This window comes from Scyliorhinus torazame, chromosome 1 (assembly GCF_047496885.1).
Source record: "Scyliorhinus torazame isolate Kashiwa2021f chromosome 1, sScyTor2.1, whole genome shotgun sequence".
Classification (NCBI taxonomy): Eukaryota; Metazoa; Chordata; class Chondrichthyes; order Carcharhiniformes; family Scyliorhinidae; genus Scyliorhinus; species Scyliorhinus torazame.
In genome coordinates this window covers 415,398,651-415,418,342 of record NC_092707.1, presented here as the reverse complement: position 1 = coordinate 415,418,342, position 19,692 = coordinate 415,398,651, and the positions used below count along the sequence as shown (strand labels likewise).

Genomic DNA, 19,692 nt, shown 5'->3' with positions numbered 1-19,692 from the left:
CGTACCACCCCCTACCGTCCTGTGCCACCCCCTACCGTCCCGTACCACCCCCTACCGTCCCGTACCACTCCTACCGTCCCGTACCACCCCCTACTGTCCTGTACCACCCCCTACTGTCCTGTACCAGCCCCTACCGTCCCGTACCACCTCCTACCGTCCCGCACCACCCCCTACCGCACTGTACCAATCCCTACCGTCCCATACCACCCCCTACTGTCCTGTACCACCCCCTGCCGTCCTGTACCAGCCCCTACCGTCCCGTACCAGCCCCTACCGTCCCGTACCACCCCCTACCGTCCTGTACCAATCCCTACTGTCCCGTACCACCCCCTACCGTCCCGCACCACCCCCTACCGTCCTGTACCACCCCCTACCGTCCCGTACCACCCCCTACCGTCCCGCACAACCCCCTACCGTCCCGTACCACCCCCTACCGTCCCGTACCACCCCCCTACCATCCCGTACCACCCCCTACCATCCCATACCACTCCCTACCATCCCGTAACACCCCCTACCATCCCATACCACCCCCTACCGTCCCGTATCACCCCTACCGTCCCGTACCACCCCCTACCGTCCCGTATCACCCCTACCGCACTGTACCACCCCCTACCGTCCCGTACCACCCCTACCGTCCCGTACCACCCCCTACCGTCCCGTACCACCCCCTACCGTCCCGTATCACCCCCTACCGCACTGTACCACCCCCTACCGCACTGTACCACCCCCTACCGTCCTGTACCACCCCCTACCATCCTGTACCACCCCTACCGTCCCGTACCACCCCCTACCGTCCCGTACCACCCCATACCGTCCCGTACCACCACCTACCGCACTGTACCACCCCATACCGTCCCGTACCACCCCCTACCGTCCCGTACCACCCCCTAGTGTCCCGTATCACCGCCTACCGTCCCGTATCACCCCATACCGTCCCGTACCACCCCCTACCGTCCCGTACCACCCCCTACCGTCCCGTATCACCCCATACCGTCCCGTACCACCCCCTACCGCACTGTACCACCCCCTACCGTCCCGTACCACCCCCTACCGTCCCGTACCACCCCCTACCGCACTGTACCACCCCATACCGTCCCGTACCACCCCATACCGTCCCGTACCACCCCATACCGTTCCGTACCACCCCATATCGCACTGTATCACCCCCTACCGTCCCGTCCCACCCCAATCCGCACTGTATCTCTCCCTACCATCCCGTACCACCCCCTACCGTCCCGTACCACCCCCTACCATCCCGTACCACCCCCTACCATCCCGTACCACCTCCTACCGTCCTGTACCACCCCCTACCATCCCGTACCACCCCCTATCGTCCTGTGCCACCCCCTACCGTCCCGTACCACACCCTACCGTCCCGTACCACCCCCTACCGTCCCGTACCACCTCCTACCGTCCCGTACCACCCCCTACCGTCCCGCACCACCCCCTACCGTCCCGTACCACCCCATACCATCCCGCACCACCCCTTACCGCACTGTACCAATCCCTACCGTCCCGTACCACCCCCTTCTGTCCTGTACCACCCCCTGCCGTCCTGTACCAGCCCCTACCGTCCCGTACCACCCCCTACCGTCCCGTACCACCCCCTACCATCCCGCACCAGTCCCTACCATCCCGCACCAGCCCCTACCGTCCCGTACCACCCCCTACCGTCCCGTACCACCCCCTACCGTCCCGTACCACCCCCTACCGTCCCGTACCACCCCCCTACCATCCCGTACCACCCCATACCGTCCTGTACCACCCCATACCGCACTGTACCACCCCATACCGCACAGTACCACCCCCTACCATTCCGCACCAGCCCCTACCGCACTGTACCACCCCCTACCATCCCATACCACCCCCTACCGTCCCGTACCACCCCATGCTGCACTGTACCACCCCCTACCGTCCCGTACCACCCCCTACCGCACTGTATCACCCCCTACCGTCCCGTACCACCCCCTACCATCCCGTACCACCCCCTACCGTCCCGTACCACCCCCTACCATCCTGTACCACCCCCTACCGTCCCGTACCACCCCCTACCATCCCGTACCACCCCCTACCGTCCCGTACCACCCCCTACCGTCCCGTACCACCCCATACTGCACTGTCTCACCCCCTACCGTCCCGTACCACCCCCTACCGTCCCGTACCACCCCATACCGCACTGTACCACCCCCTACCGTCCCGTACCACCCCCTACCGTCCCGTAGCACCCCATACCGCACTGTACCACCCCATACCGTCCCGTACCACCCCATACCATCCCGTACCACCCCATACTGCACTGTCTCACCCCCTACCGTCCCGTACCACCCCATACTGCACTGTCTCACCCCCTACCGTCCCGTACCACCCCCTACCGTCCCGTCCCACCCCATACCGCACTGTATCTCTCCCTACCATCCCATACCACCCCCTACCGTCCCGTACCACCCTATCCCGCGCTGTATCGCCCCCTACTGGCCCGTACCACCCCCTACCGTCCCGTACCACAACATACTGCACTGTACCACCCCCTACAGTCCCGCACTGAGTGCTGGCAGAGGTGAGTGCATAGAAGGTGTGGCAGCAGTGCCTTTAGACATGGAGTGCTGATTGGAACAGGGTGCATCTGAGTTTAGGTGAGTGACTGAGTTCGGGTGAGTGGCGAGAGAGGGCTGTGTTTTTATTGATGTTCGGGTTTATCCTTGAGGTTTTATTTAAAAAATTTAACATTTTAAAAAAATTATTTAAATTAATTAACGAGTTGAATATGGCTGGACAGGTGATGTGCTGTTGCTGTATGATGATGGAACTGGTGAGTCCCATTGAGACCGTCAGTGACCACATCTGCAGCAAGTGCTGGCTGCTCGAGGAACTTCGGCTCAGAATTGATGAGCTGGAGACCGAGCTGCACACACTGCGGCACATCAGGGAGGGGGAACATTACCTGGACGCTTTGTTTCAGGAGGCAGTCACACCCGGTAGAATAAGTTCTGTTAATTCGGACAGTGATCAGGGACAGAGTGGTGTGACTGCAAGGGAGGCAGGTAGGGGGATCCTGAGTTTAGGAGTTGAGGAGCCTCAGTCCTTGACCTTGTCCAACAGGTATGAGGTACTTGCTCCCTGTGTGGATGAGGAAGAGGGCTGTAGGGAGGATGCGTTGACTGACCACTGCACCGTGGTACAGGAAGCCATTCAAGAGGGGGGAGCAAAAAGACAAGTGGTAGTTGTAGGGGATTCTATAATTAGGGGGATTGATGGCATCCTTTGTAAGCCAGATCGAGAGTCCCGCATGGTATGTTGCCTGCCCGGTGCCAGGGTGAGGGACATCTCTGATCGGCTTGAAAGGATTTAGGAGAGGGAGGGGGAGGATCCAGTTGTTGTGGTCCACATTGGGACTAACAACATAGGTAAGACTAGGAAAGAGGACCTGTTTGGGGATTATCAAACACTAGGAACTAAATTAAAGAGCAGGTCCTCCAGGGTTATAATCTCTGGATTATTACACGAGCCACGTGCCAATTGGCATAAGGTTGAGAAAATTAGGGAAGTTAACACGTGGCTAAAGGAGTGGTGCGGGAAAGAGGGATTCCATTTCATGGGGCATTGGCATCAGTACTGGGGCAGGAGGGTCCTGTACCATTGGGACGGTCTTCACCTGAACCATTCTGGGACCAGTGTTCTAGCGAATAGGATAAATAGGTTGGTCACAAGGACTTTAAACTAGCAAGTTGGGGGGGGAAGGGAAGTGTAAAGCTATGGACAGTATAATGGTTAATGGAGATCAAGGCAGCAGGTTACGTGACAGGTTATTATGTAGAGATATGGGTTCAAAGACAAGGAAAATTAGGAGAAAGGGTAAGAGGAAAAATAATTTGAGAAAAGTTACTGATCAAGGTGTTAGGATTCATAACAAAGACATAAAAAACAGCATAAGTGTACTTTACCTGAATGCTCGTAGTATACGGAATAAGGTAAATGAGTTGATGGCGCAAATCATCGTGAATGACTATGATTTAGTGGCCATTACTGAAACATGGTTAAAAGATGGTCACGACTGGGAGTTAAATATCCAAGGGTATCAGACTATACGAAAGGATAGAATGGACGGTAAGGGCGGTGGTGTAGCTTTGTTGTTTAAGGATGGCATCCGGGCAATAGTAAGGGATGATATTGGTGCTACGGAGGACAAGGTTGAATCAATTTTGGTGGAAATCAGGAATAGTAAGGCGAAAAAGTCACTGATAGGAGTAGTCTATAGGCCACCAAATAGTAACAGGATGGTAGGGCAGGCAATAAGCAAAGAAATAACGGATGCATGTAGAAATGGTACAGCGGTTATCATGGGAGATTTTAATCTGCATATCAATTGGTTTAACCAGGTTGGTAAAGGCAGCCTTGAGGAGGAGTTTATAGAATGTGCCCGGGATAATTTCCTGGAACAGTATGTAATGGAACCTACAAGGGAACAAGCGGTCCTAGATCTGGTCCTGTGTAATGAGGCAGGATTGATTAATGATGTCATAGTTCGGGATCCTCTTGGAAGGAGCGATCACAATATGGTTGAATTTAAAATACAGATAGAGGATGACAAGGTAAAATCAAACACTAGTGTTTTGTGCTTAAACAAAGGCGATTACAATGGGATGAGAGAAGAACTAGCTGCGGTAGACTGGGAGCAAAGACTTCATGGTGAAGCAGTTGAGGGACAGTGGAGAACCTTCCGAGCGATCTTTCACAGTGTTCAGAAAAGGTTCATACCAACAAAAAAGAAAGACGGTAGAAAGGGGAAAAATCGACCGTGGATATCTAAGGAGGTGAGGGAGAGTATCAAATTGAAGGAAAAAACATACAAAGTGGCAAAAATTAGTGGGAGACTAGAGGACTGGGAAGTCTTTAGGGGACAACAGAAAGCTACTAAAAAAGCCATAAAGAAGAGTAAGGTAGACTATTAAAGTAAACTGGCTCAGAACATAAAAGCAGATAGTAAAAGCTTCTACAAATATATAAGACAAAAAAGAGTTGCCAAGGTAAATATTGGTCCTTTGGAAGATGAGAAGGGAGATTTAATAATAGGAGACGGGGAAATGGATGAGGAGCTGAACAGGTTTTTTGGGTCAGTCTTCACAGTGGAGGACACAAATAACATGCCAGTGACTGATGGAAATAAAGATATGATAGGTGAGGACCTTGAGATGATTGTAATCACTAAGGAGGCAGGATTGGGCAAGCTAATGGGGCTAAAGGTAGACAAGTCTCCTGGCCCTGATGGGATGCATCCCAGAATGTTGAAAGAGATGGCTAGGGAAATTGTAAACGCACTAGTGATAATTTATCAACATTCACTAGACTCTGGGGTGGTCCCAGAGGATTGGAAAGTAGCAAACGTGACACCACTGTTTAAAAAAGGAGGTCGGCAGAAAGCGGGTAATTATAGGCCGGTAAGCTTAACTTCGGTTGTAGGGAAAATGCTGGAATCTATCATTAAGGAGGAAATAGCGGGGCACCTGGAGGGAAATTGTCCCATTGGGCAGACGCAGCATGGGTTCAGAAAGGGTAGGTCGTGTCTGACTAATTTGGGAGAATTTTTTGAGGACGTTACCAGTGCAGTAGATAACGGGGAGCCAATGGATGTGGTATATCTGGATTTCCAGAAAGCTTTTGACAAGGTGCCACACAAAAGGTTGCTGCATAAACTAAAGATGCATGGCATTGAGGGTAAAGTGGTAGCATGGGTAGAGGATTGGTTAACTAACAGAAAGCAGAGAGTGGGGTTAAATGGGTGTTTCTCTGGTTGGCAACCTGTAACTAGTGGGGTCCCTCAAGGATCAGTGTTGGGCCCACAGTTGTTCACAATTTACATTGACGATTTGGAGTTGGGGACCAAGTGCAATGTGTTAAAGTTTGCAGACGACACTAAGATGAGCGGTAAAGCAAAAAGTGCAGAGGATACCGGAAGTCTGCAGAAGGATTTGGATAGGTTAGGTGAATGGGCTAGGGTCTGGCAGATGGAATTCAATGTTGCGAAGTGTGAGGCTATCCATTTTGGGAGGAATAACAGCAGAATGGATTATTATTTAAACGGTAAGATGTTAAAACATGCTGCTGTGCAGAGGGACCTGGGTGTGCTGGTGCACGAGTCGCAAAAAGTTGGTGTGCAGGTGCAACAGGTGATTAAGAAGGCTAATCGAGTTTTGTGTTTCATTGCTAGAGGGATGGAATTTAAGACTAGGGAGGTTATGCTGCAATTGTATAAGGTGTTGGTGAGGCCGCATCTGGAGTATTGTGTTCAGTTTTGGTCTCCTTACCTGAGAAAGGACATTTTGGCACTGGAGGGAGTGCAGAGGAGATTCACTAGGTTGATCCCAGAGTTGAGGGGATTAGATTATGATGAGGGGTTGAGTAGACTGGGACTGTACTCATTGGAGTTTAGAAGGATGCGGGGGGATCTTATTGAAACATATAAAATTATGAAGGGAATAGATAGGATAGATGCGGGCAGGTTGTTTCCACTGGTCGGGGAAAGCAGAACTAGGGGGCCTAGCCTCAAAATAAGGGGAAGTAGATTTAGGACGGAGTGTAGGAGGAACCTCTTCACCCAAAGGGTTGTGAATCTCTGGAATTCCTTGCCCAGTGAAGCAGTTGAGGCTCCTTCTTTAAACGTTTTTAAGAAAAAGATAGATACCTTTCTAAAGAATAAAGGGATTCGGGGATATGGTGTACGGGCCGGAGAGTGGAGCTGAGTCCACAAAGTTCAGCCCTGATCTCATTGAATGGTGGAGCAGGCTCGAGGGGCCAGATGGCCTACTCCTGTTCCTAGTTCTTATGTTCATATGTTCTGACTTGGAAATGTATCACTGTTCCTTCACTGTGGCTGGGTCAGGCTATGGAACTCCACCCTCCCTAACAGCACTGTGGGTGTACCTACGTAACATGAAAAGCAACGGTTCAAGAAGGCTGTTCATCACCCTCTTCTCAAGGGTAATTAGGGATGGGCAATAAATGCTGACCTAGTCAGCAACGCCCACATCCCATGAAGGAATTTAACAATATGCTCTTCCATGCATGTTTTAGTCTAGATCTATGGTAAAGGCTCCAATGTTCCTTCCATCACACAGCTGTCCACGACTCTCTCACACTCTGCTGCCTGCCATTGGCGTTGGAAGGATTTACAAGTTGCTATTCAGCCTATTCAGTGATCAGGTCACAGGGTGGGACACCAACACAGAGTGTCCAGCTCCCACATGGAGACACTACCCTCTGCATCACTGTGGCCTTGATCGATAGCGTCAGGTCTATGTGCTGTGTGTGTGTGTACAGAGTGGGGAAAAGTCACAGCTAGAATGTTCTGTTAACACTCAAGTAGAATGGAAATAAAATCAATGTTTATTTAAAGTAGTATTATTGGCAAACCCCAGAATTTGTTGATTTTGTTCCGATGAAGATTTGACATTCGTGCTGCGGATTGAACATTTGCCATTCTCAGCGTCAAAGGTGTCCGTCGTACTGACTAGAACATTCTACACCGGCTCAGCTGCGCAGAGGCAGTGGCTGAAATCTTTTCTGGTTTGGATGGATATTCCCAACAAAACCGTTAGCCGTGTTCGAAAGAATGTGCTTCCGACATTCCCAGAGGGAACAGTAAATATTGAACACCGCCTCACGATGCAATGTGACCCAAGGAAACGGCTTCACACTGACATCCTGCAGATCTTCCTCTGGTCCAGTATCTTCCTGAGGAAGGAGCAGTGCTCCGAAAGCTAGTGATTCGAAACAAACCTGTTGGACTTTAACCTGGTGTTGTAAGATTTCTTACTGTGCTCACCCCAGTCCAATGCCGGCATCGCCACGTCACCAGTATCTTCCGGTAGACCTTGTCTATCACAGACACTGTTACATCCTGCACATCCCACTCCATTCCCTGTGGGCCTTCTACATCCAAAGGAGGCAGCATTGATCTTTCAAAGTCATAACGTCATACCTTAGTGGATGATACCACACAACGGAAATCTACTTCCTCTTCCTGCCTTTGTCCACCCTTCATATCAATCAGCATTCTTTCTGGATTTGTTACGTGGATTTCACCAAAGACGCCCTTCCTGCTACTATTTTTAAAGAAAATAAATTTAGAGTACCCAATTCATTTTTTCCAATTAAGGGGCAATTTAGCATGGCCAATCCACCTACCCTGCACATCTTTGGGCTGTGGGGGCGAAACCCACGCAGACACGGAGAGAATGTGCAAACTCCACACGGACAGTGACCCAGAGCCGGGATCGAAGCTGGGACCTCGGCGCCGTGAGGCAGCAGTGCTAACCACTGTGCCACCGCGCTGGCCTCCCTTCCTGCTACTATACCCATTTCCACAAATAACACGATGTGGAGACACCGGCGTTGGACTGGGGTGAGCACAGTAAGAAGTCTCACAACACCAGGTTAAAGTCCAATTTGAAACAAACCTGTTGGACTTTAACCTGGTGTTGTGAGACTTCTTACTGCACAAATAACACATTTACCCAGGCCGGGGACTGACTCTGAAACGTGCCCCTTTTCCTGCACCAGTTACTGTGTTATTCTGTGGGGAACTCAGACCCCCTGCTGCCTCAGAGTCAGGAGAGTCGCTGACCGAGCACTCAAACAGGGCGGCACTCTCAATCCAAACCAAAACAGTCATCGGGGGAAAAAAAAGGTGATCTCACTCAAACCTACAAAACACATCAACGGGCAGACGGGCTCGATACAGGTCAGCTGTTTGCCCTCGATGGGGATCGAGAACCGAGATACAAGTGGCCTGTGCGGGGGGGGGGGGGGGGGAACAATTAATCACAAAATGGAAAAGAGAGTTCATGGTCCACGCTGTTGAACTCTCTCCTCCATTTTGATTGTTTGTTTTATTTTATTTTTTTACCAACCCTCTCCCCCCACAGGGCCGTCTGAGACTTGTTTTGCTTTCACAGAGCGCTGACCCTCTATGCTATTGACACATTGTTATCCTACCCTTATGCCACCATCAGTACCTTCTTTAGTCATTAACAATGCCCTTTAACACTACCTTTGTGTTGTGTGCGTGACACCTTCGTCAATCTCTCCTTCGCTCCGACCTGCCCCACACCTGCTCTGCTCCCAAGATAAAAATTTCTGCCACTCTTCATAGAATTTACAGTGCAGAAGGAGGCCATTCAGCCCATCGAGTCTGCGCTGGCTGTTAGAAAGAGCACCCCACTTAAGCCCACATCTCCACCCCATCCCCGTAACCCCAACCAACACTAAGGGCAATTTATCCTGGCCATTCCACCTAACCTGCACATCTTTGGACTGTGGGAGGAAACCGGAGCACCCGGAGGAAACCCACGCACACACGGGGAGAACGTGCAGACTCCGCACCCAGACAGTGACCCAAGCCGGGAATCGAACCTGGGACCCTGGAGCTGTGAAGCAACAGTGCTAACCACTGTGCCACCGTGCTGTCCACTTGCTGGGTTTTTCCACCATTTTCTGTTTTTATTTTCATATTCCAGCATCCGCAGTATTTTGCTTTTATTTTAAGGAGAGGGTTTTTTTAAAACTCAGAGGGATGTGAATCTCTGTGATTCTCTACCCCAGAGTCTGCGGAAGCTCAGTTTTTGAGAATGTTTAAGATTGATAGATTTCTAAATGCCGATGATACGAAGGGATATGGGGATAGTATTGGGGGGGGGGGGGGGGGAGGGGGCATTGAAATGACCAATCAGCCGTGATCATATCGAACGGCAGAGCTGCCTCGATGGGCTGAATGGCCGGATCCCGTTGACATAATATCAGATTTGCAAATTCTTTCAGAGTGGCTCAAATTCTAGTATGACTGAGAGAGGACTGGGAGTGTCTAATGGAGGGTGTGGCTGGATTATCGACAGGAATGTCAGGTTGTCAGTCTCCAGGACATTGGATCAAGTGATGCGGCCATGGAATTCTGTACAATAGGAAGGAATGGGAAGGAATCAGTGTGGCAGACAGTGGGAGTAACTGCAATGGAATTGAATCCATTGGCCTTCAATACTTGGTTTACAAATTCACACAAGCTGGGAGTCTCCAACAAGGGACCTGTTCTGCGCTGAACCATTTATTCGGCCAGTCAGCACCAAAGAATGTACAACTCGTGGATTGCAGTAACTCAATGGGTAGCGTTTTTATTTATATTAGGCTCTGCACTTTCACAGGCTTAAATGCAAAGACCAGACCGAACGACTGATGATGTCACCAGTGCTGACGTGACTCACCTCTTAAAGGGACATTGCCCCAACATTGCTTCTCATACACACCAGGAACCACTGCGGGATGAGAAAGTAATTACATTCAGTTTAATAACCATCCATCCAGCACCCTGATGTCTGGGGTGAGCTTCCCAAATCACTTCACCTCTCCTCAATTCTGCTTTAAAAACCTTCTTAAAATCCGTCAGCCGGGGAATCTCCACCTGTGACGCATTCTCCATTTCCATATCGACCGACCACTTCCGCAGGGATCAGTGCTGGGACCTCTGCAGTTTGTAGTATATATAAATGATTTGGAGGAAAATGTAACTGGTCTGATTAGTAAGTTTGCAGATGACACAAAGGTTGGTGGAATTGCGGATAGCGATGAGGACTGTCAGAGGATACAGCAGGATATAGACCATTTGGAGACTCGGGCGGAGAGATGGCAGATGCAGTTTAATCCGGACAAATGTGAGGTAATGCATTTTGGAAGGTCTAATGCAGGTAGGGAATATACAGTGAATGGTAGAACCCTCAAGAGTATTGAAAGTCAGAGAGATCCAGGTGTACAGGTCCACAGGTCACTGAAAGGGGCAACACAGGTGGAGAATGTAGTCAAGAAGGCATACGGCATGCTTGCCTTCATTGGCCGGGGCATTGAGTATAAGAATTGGCAAGTCATGTTGCAGCTGTCTCGAACCTTAGGCCACACTTGGAGTATAGTGTTCAATTCTGGTCGCCACACTACCAGAAGGATGTGGAGGCTTTAGAGAGGGTGCAGAAGAGATTTACCAGGATGTTGCCTGGTATGGGGGGCATTAGCTATGAGGAGAGGTTGAATAAGCTCGGTTTGTTCTCACTGGAACGAAGGAGGTTGAGGGGCAACCTGATAGAGGTCTACAAAATTATGAGGGGCATAGACAGAGTGGAAAGTCAGAGGCTTTTTCCCAGGGTAGAGGGGTCAATTACTAGGGGGCATAGGTTTAAGGTGAGAGGGGCAAGGTTTAGAGTAGATGTACGAGGCAAGTTTTTTACGCAGAGGGTGGGTGCCTGGAACTCGCTACCGGAGGAGGTGGTGGAAGCAGGGACGATAGTGACATTTAAGGGGCATCTTGACAAATACATGAATAGGATGGGAATAGAGGGATACGGACCCAGGAAGTGTAGAAGATTGTAGTTTAGTCGGGCAGCATGGTCGGCACGGGCTTGGAGGGCCGAAGGGCCTGTTCCTGTGCTGTACTTTTCTTTGTTCTTTGTACTTCCTAACTCCACAAACTCTGTCCACCATCAGGTCAGGAGTGTGTCGGAATACTCCCCAAAACCCTGGATGGGGGCAGCTCCAATAACACTCAGGAAGCTCGACGTCATCCAGGACAAAGCAGCACAAGTGATTGGCACCCCATTCAGCAGCCTAACCATTCACTCCATTCACCACTGACGCAGAGTGTGGACCATCGACAAGAGTCACTGCAGCACCTTCCAAACCCACGACCTCTACCATCTAGAAGGACAAGAGCAGCAGATACCTGGGAACCCCACCAGCTGGAGGTTCCCCTCCAAGTCCCTCACCACCCTGACTGGGAAATATATCGCCGTTCCTTCACCGTCGCTGGGGTAACATCCTGGAATTCCCTCCCTAGCAGCACAGTGGGTGCACCTACACGCCAGGGACTGCAGCGATTCAAGAAGGCAGCTCACCCCCACCTTCTGATGGGGCAATTAGGAATGGGCAATAAATGCTGGGCCTCGCCAGCGACGCCCACATCTCAGAGGTGAAGACAGAATTCCTTGTTCTTTGTCCCTCCAAGTCCCGGTGAAGCCCCTTGGGATATTTCCGACATTACAGTCCGGTGCTCAGATTGTGAATCAGTTTTGAAACAGGAGCCTTTTCAAAGTGAAGCCAAAATCCACTTCATTCATTCCCTTTTTCATTTCATCAAACTGACAGCCATCAGCGTTTGATTAACCAGTCCTGGCATTTTCACAGTGGTGAAGTAAGTTTCAGCAGAGAGCACTAAATGGATTGTCATTACACTTGGTCACGTAGCTGCAAATTCAACTCATACCGCACTGGGTAGATTATTTCCCAACGTCAGTGACACTCGATTGTTTTCCCAGTGGACTCAGTGAGGGTGACATTTGATTTTGACTTCCTGGGTGGAATGTACCAGAGAGCGGCTTTCTTGCTGCCAGAGGAACCGCTGCTTCATTTCTATTAGTGTGAACTCAGGCTCTGGACAGAGGCCCAGGTTCCTGGGGTTGTGATGTCAGTGGGTTGTGAGGGATTGCGGGTCTCCCAGCATTGTCCCTTGGCTGGGGGTAACAGTTTGGGGAGAGGGGAGGGGGCCTGACTGGGATAGAGCAGATGGAGCCATTGTCACTTCAGGTGTGTCATAGGAGGGGAGGATTTGGGGGAGTAGGTACCGAGAGTCACCCATGTCAACGCGACGTTGGTTCAAATATTCCCACTGCGTTGCGCCCACCGCCAATCCCGTTAGGTCGGGTACAGAGGGGAGGGGCCACAAATGGGCCCCTCTGCGCTGAGCCACACGTGATGCACCCAACCCACTGGCCCCAATGCAGTCCAGATCACAACCCACTGGCCCTAATGCAGTCCGGATCACAACCCACTGGCCCCAATGCAGTCCGGAACACAACCCACTGGCCCTAATGCAGTCCGGACCACAACCCACTCGCCCTAATGCAGTCCGGACCACAACCCACTGACCCCAATGCAGTCCAGATCACACCCTCGCTGGCCCCAATGCAGTCCAGATCACACCATCGCTGGCCCCAATGCAGTCTGGACCACAACCCGCTGTCCCCAATGCAGTCCGGACCACAACCCGCTGGCCCCAATGCAGTCCGGACCACAACCCACTGGCCCCAATGCAGTCCAGATAACACCCTCGCTGGCCCCAATGCAGTCTGGACCACAACCCACTGGCTCCAATGCAATCCGGACCACAACCCGCTGGCCCTAATGCAGTCCGGATCACAACCCACTCGCCCCAATGCAGTCTGGACCACAACCCGCTGGCTCCAATGCAATCCGGACCACAACCCGCTGACCCTAATGCAGTCCGGACCACAAGCCACTCGCCCTAATGCAGTCCGGAACACAACCCACTGGCCCCAATGCAGTCTGGACCACAACCCGCTGGCCCCAATGCAGTCCGGACCAAAACCCGCTGTCCCCAATGCAGTCCGGACCACAACCTACTAGCCCCAATGCAGTCCAGATCACACCCTCGCTGGCCCCAATGCAGTCTGGACCACAACCCGCTGGCTCCAATGCAATCCGGACCACAACCCGCTGGCCCTAATGCAGTCCGGATCACAACCCACTCGCCCCAATGCAGTCTGGACCACAACCCGCTGGCCCTAATGCAGCCCGGACCACAACCCACTCGCCCCAATGCAGTCCAGATCACACCCTCGCTGGCCCCAATGCAGTCCAGATCACACCATCGCTGGCCCCAATGCAGTCTGGACCACAACCCGCTGGCCCCAATGCAGTCCGGACCACAACCCACTGGCCCCAATGCAGTCCAGATCACACACTCGCTGGCCCCAATGCAGTCTGGACCACAACCCGCTGGCTCCAATGCAGTCCGGACCACAACCCGCTGGCCCCAATGCAGTCCGGACCACAACCCGCTGGCCCCAATGCAGTCCGGACCACAACCCACTGGCCCCAATGCAGTCTGGACCACAACCCGCTGGCCCCAATGCAGTCTGGACCACAACCCGCTGGCCCCAATGCAGTCCGGACCACAACCCGCTGGCCCCAATGCAGTCCGGACCACAACCCACTGGCCCCAATGCAGTCCGGATCACACCCTCGCTGGCCCCAATGCAGTCTGGACCACAACCCGCTGGTTCCAATGCAATCCGGACCACAACCCGCTGGCCCTAATGCAGTCCGGACCACAACCCACTCGCCCTAATGCAGTCCGGAACACAACCCACTGACCCCAATGCAGTCCGGACCACAACCCGCTGGCTCTAATGCAGTCCGGAACACAACCCACTGGCCCTAATGCAGTCTGGACCACAACCCGCTGGCCCCAATGCAGTCCGGATCACAACTCACTGGCCCCAATGCAGTCCAGACCACGCCCTCGCTGGCGCCAATGCCATCCGGATCCCAACCCACTGGCCCCAATGCAGTCTGGAACACGCTCTCGCTGGCCCCAGTGCAGTCTGGATCAAGTCCTCACTGGCCCCAATGCAGTCCAGATCAATCCCTCACTGGCCCCAATGCAGTCCAGATCACACCCTCACTGGCCCCAATGCAGTCCGGATCAAGCCCTCGCTGGCCCCAATGCAGTCCAGATCACACCCTCACTGGCCCCAATGCAGTCCGGATCACACCCTCACTGGCCCCAGTGCAGTCCGGATCAAGCCCTCACTGGCCCCAGTGCAGTCCAGATCAAGCCCGCACTTGCCCCAATGCAGTCCGGAACACACCCTCGCTGGCCGTGATCCAGATCAGCATATTTAAATGAGTCATTCAGCTCATTTAAATATTCGCAGCCCGCTCGAGGCCGCAGTCTCAGGATTCAGCTGCTCCACCCGCGAGCCTCAGCCCAGAGCGAGTTAGCACTGGGCTAAATAACGGGAACGAGCCATGATGGCCGCGCTGGGGGGCTCGGAAGCCATTGGAGCCCCATGTGGTCAGGGACAGGGCAGGACCCAGGCACTGGTCCTGCCATCAGGGGTGTCAGGGCGGTGGCGCCCAGGTGCCAGGCTACCTTTGAAAGAGGGCGTGAAGGGGGGGGGGATTGAAGGGTGGGAGAGGGCCCTGAAAAGGGAGGGCTGAAATGGGGGGCACTAAAGAGGGGGGAGGGGAGGCTTAAAGATGGGGGCCCTCAGCGACCCCATAGCAGGGTGTGCTCACTGGGGAGAAGGCGGGGTGGAGGCCATGCCCTTATGCATGCGAGGATGGATGGGGTGGGGATGGGTCGCCCTCATGCCTGGGTTGTGTGGGGGAGTGGTCATGCAGATGTTCAGTGATGGGGGGGGGGGGTGGAGGTTGCCCCTCCGGGGCAAGGGTTGGGAGCATTGGTCTGCGGGGTTCACAATGTCTATGGGTGGGGGGGGGGAGGGAGGTGATCCCTGAGGAGCCGGTCTTGCCGGCGAGTTTAGTCCCTCACTGCAGAAAAATATTGTGCGCGGGATTCTCCATTTGGGAGACGCTACTGCCAGAGGACAATTGCTTCCAATTTACCCCTCCCCTGGGAGTGCAAATCGAGAAGAAATTTCAGGAAGCAATTCAGGAGGCCTTACCATGCAAATTTATGCATGGCGAGAAATAGGTGAGTTTCTTCAGGAAATCCCGCGATCGGTCCACCATTTCATGCTTGAGTGATTAGAATGCACTTAGTGGTTGAAATGCACTGACGGCTCTTTGATGTGGTTGATGTTTGTAAACATTGGGGTTTCAGCACATAAGAGTCACTCATCCATGAAGGGAGATGAATGAATCAAGGTTGCAGCTGTTTTGTGGGAGCTGTCAGTCACAGCCCACTACTAGAAAGTTAGGAATGGCCTCCAGTTGATGGATCTGTGGGGTTGAAACGCAGGCCACATCTGTTCCCTTCCAGGAATGGACACATGGGGCTTCCTTGTGAGTGTTACAACTGTTGCTGCCTCTGCCTGGACTGCTCTCTAGCCTCCAGACAGGGGTCTTTTTTCTGGGGAAGGTCTGTGGAGGGTTCCTTTAGTCAGGGGTTCTGTGTGTGGGGGGGGAGGGGCTCCTTCCGTCGGGGTGCCTGGGGAAGCCTCACTATTAAGGGGATCTCTTGGAGGGTTGCCCCATTTACCGGATCTGTGGGGGTGTATCTGGTAGAGGAGGGTGGGCAGCTACTGTATTGTGGGTGACCCTCGGACGGACTATGGCCCACTGTGAGATCCACCACATCAGGCTGCAGTAACCCCACCGACGGGATTTCCGGACGAGAGGGCCAGAAACCCGCAGAGGTCCGGAGAATAGGGTGCCGGGCTCGCGAAGTTATATCTTCCCGTCGGTGCGCGGGAGTGAACCTTGACCCCGATCCAAGCAAGAAGGTCGGAGCATCGCACTCGGACGGGTTCCCGCCAACACCCAGCGCCAGTCCCGATTTTTTGATTCGCCGCCGTATTGGGGACCCCGAGACTGGCGGCGGGAAGCGGAGAATTCCAGCCTCAGCTTGGGATTTAGAGAAACTCCCCAAGCTCCAGAAATCCACAAAGTGTGGGTCAACACGGGTCTGGATTGGACAGAAACGCCCGGGGAATTCCCCACGAAAACTACCCAAAGTGGGACTTAGGGTGGGATCTATCCCCCCAGGCCCAAACTCCAGAAAGGGAAAGATGCCAGCCTGGCAGTGCCCCTGGCAAATGGTACCCAGGGGGCACTGCCAGGGTGCCACCCTGCCCAGAGGACAACCACCTTGGGGCCTCCAGTCCCCTGACAGACCCCCGCCCGCCCCACGAGTGCCATTCCCCCCTGTCTGTGTGGAGCTGCCGTGAACGGAGCTTGGCGGAGGATTCCCAGGCGAAGGCGTTAGACCCCAGGCCCTCGGTAGGTCAGGCGAGCTGCACATTAGGGTGAGGCCGGCTGTCTCGTGGGGCTGTGGTTCTTTAGTAAGTGGTGCTGGGTGATCAGTTGGTTGATGAACTTTAGATGGGGCAGGTCTAATGCAGGAACCACAATTTACTGGGACAGAATCATAAAGCCATGAGCTCCGTCCTTACAGAAACAACGGATTGAAAGTGAGTGTCTGAGTGAGGATCAAAATCTTCGGCAAAGCAACAGAGGAATTAAATGCAGTTAGATCATCTCTCGAAGTGTGATTGGAGGGGGGATTTCATTGTCGAAAGAGTGCTTGTGAAATTATTTTGGCATTTGATTGCCTTCCATTGTGTCCAATTCAATTATCTTAATCCTGTAGAACCACCTTCTGAGGGTAGATTTTCATTCCTGAAACATTTTTAGAGTCTGGCACTAGATACGGACAGAAGTAGGGATAAATTTTCTCGGTAAATGAGTGCGTGAAGGTGTAGAGGAGGCACATATTTTCAAGGTTGTAAAAGGAGACCTTTCCAGATTTATAATCCAGGTAAACCCGGATGACGTTGGGAGTGATACTCAGCTCTGTGCGCCAGGGGGACGTGTAGGCGTAACATTCATTGCCATCCATCAGCCCGATGGTCCAGAAGCCATTCTCTGGATCCACTTTGATGATGCCTTTCCTTTGAATGGATTCCTTGGCGACTCCTAAACACCAGCTGCTCTGTCCCGTCACATCCACATCCCAGTGATGCCTTCCTGAAGTGAATCCCTCCAATCCGAGCACGGAGACGCAGGAGTCGAACCTCTCCGGGTTGTCTGGGAGCTGTTGTTTGATTGGGCTCCACCCCATCATGGTCAGGTCCTCAGACAGGCAGAGCCAAGGAGCCGCCGTGTTTGGATCCAGGGTCACAGAGGCTGAAGGGAGGAGAAACAACGGGTTAAGCATGTTGTCCAATGTGCCATGTATGTAAACAAAGAGTACAGCACAGATCAGGTGCACATGTATGTCTGAAAGCACCTGGAGAGTTGGAATTTATTCTCACACACCTGGGGCGGGATTCTCGACCCCACGCCAGGTCGGAGAATCGTCGGGGGGGGGCCGCGTGAATCACACCACGCCGCCCCCACGCCGGGATGCAGTTCCCGCAGGAGCGGAGAATCAGCGCCATTAAGGCCGGTGTGGTCGGTGCGGCGCCGGTCGGGGGCCGCTCTGCGCACCCCCCCCCCCCGCGGTTCCCCAGCCCGGTTGGGCCGAGTGGCCGTAATAAAAAAAACGAGTCCCTCCGGCGCCGTTCTAACCTGCTCTGAGCCAGCGGGACCTCGGCGTGGAAGAGTCCGGGGGTGGCCCGTGGGCGGGGGGGAGCGGGGGTCCGACAACGAGGGGGGCCTCCGATGTGGCCTGGCCCGCGATCGGGACCCACCAATCGGCGGGCCGGCCTCTCTGTCTCCCGGCCTCCTTTCTTCTGCACCGGCCCCTGCTCTCCTGCGCAATGTTGGGTCAGGGCCGGCGCGGACATGGGAGACAGCACGCATGCGCGGGAATCGCGCCGGTGGGACTGCGCATGCGCGGGAATCGCGCCGGTGGGACTGCGCATGCGCGGGAATCGCGCCGGTGGGACTGCGCATGCACGGGAATCGCGCCGGTGGGACTGCGCATGCGCGGGTTCGCGCTGGTGGGACTGCGCATGCACGGGAATCGCGCCGGTGGGACTGTGCATGCGTGGGTTCGCGCTGGTGGGACTGCGCATGCGCGGGAATCGCGCCGGTGGGACTGGGCATGCGCGGGTTCGCGCTGGTGGGACTGCGCATGCGCAGGAATCGCGCCGGTGGGACTGCGCATGCGCGGGAATCGCGCCGGTGGGACTGCGCATGCGCGGGAATCGCGCCGGTGGGACTGCGCATGCGCGGGAATCGCGCCGGTGGGACTGCGCATGTGCGGGAATCGCGCCGGTGGGACTGCGCATGCGCGGGAATCGCGCCGGTGGGACTGCGCATGTGCGGGAATCGCGCCGGTGGGACTGCGCATGCGCGGGAATCGCGCCGGTGGGACTGCGCATGCGCGGGTTCGCGATGGTGGGACTGCGCATGCGCAGGAATCGCGCCGGTGGGACTGCGCATGCGCGGGAATCGCGCCGGTGGGACTGCGCATGCGCGGGTTCGCGCTGGTGGGACTGCGCATGCGCGGGAATCGCACCGGTGGGACTGCACATGCGCGGGAATCACGCCGGTGGGACTGCACATGCGCGGGAATCACGCCGGTGGGACTGCGCATGCGCGGGAATCGCGCCGATGGGACTGCGCATGCGCGGGAATCGCGCCGGTGGGACTGCGCGTGCGCGGGTTCGCGCTGGTGGGACTGCGCATGCGCGGGTTCATGCCGGTGGGACTGCGCATGCGCGGGAATCGCGCCGGTGGGACTGCGCATGCACGGGAATCGCGCCGTTGGGACTGCGCATGCGCGGGTTCGCGCTGGATCCACTGCGCCTGCTCACACTCCCCGGCGCCCATTCCATGGCCGGATCAGCAGCTGGAGCGGTGTGAACCGCTGCATTGCCACGCTGGTTACCTGCAGGGGCCAGAATTGCTGATCCTGGGGCTGTGTTGACGGCGTCGAGAAACGCGGCGGGGTTTCCGACAACGTCAACACTTAGCCTCAGGGTCAGAGAATCCCGTCCCTGCAGTGTAGGGGGCTATTCTCACTCACCTGGAGTGTAGGAGGCTATTCTCACACATGCTGGGCGCGATTCCCCACTCCCACGCCGGTTGGGAGAATTGCCTGGGCCGCCAAAATTTCTGGGGACGCCGGTCCGACGCCCTCCCGGGGTCCTGGGCGATCTGGCCCCGGGGGGTGCCCCCACGGTGGCCTGGCCCGCGATCGGGGCCCACCAATCCGTGGGCGGGCATGTG

General features: G+C 54.5%; 1 protein-coding gene across 3 annotated transcripts in view; it reads right to left on the bottom strand.

Annotated features, from left to right (window-relative positions):
- Positions 1-10,134: 10,134 nt before the first annotated feature.
- The window catches only part of LOC140428553 (zinc-binding protein A33-like), a 41,136-nt gene continuing 31,578 nt past the window's right edge, over positions 10,135-19,692 (bottom strand). For all 3 annotated transcript variants that reach the window (XM_072515168.1, XM_072515159.1, XM_072515177.1), the window contains one exon: positions 10,135-17,700. In XM_072515168.1, the coding sequence (XP_072371269.1) occupies positions 17,153-17,700 (548 nt within the window). In that variant the 3' untranslated portion in view covers positions 10,135-17,152. The remainder of the gene's footprint in view (positions 17,701-19,692) is intronic.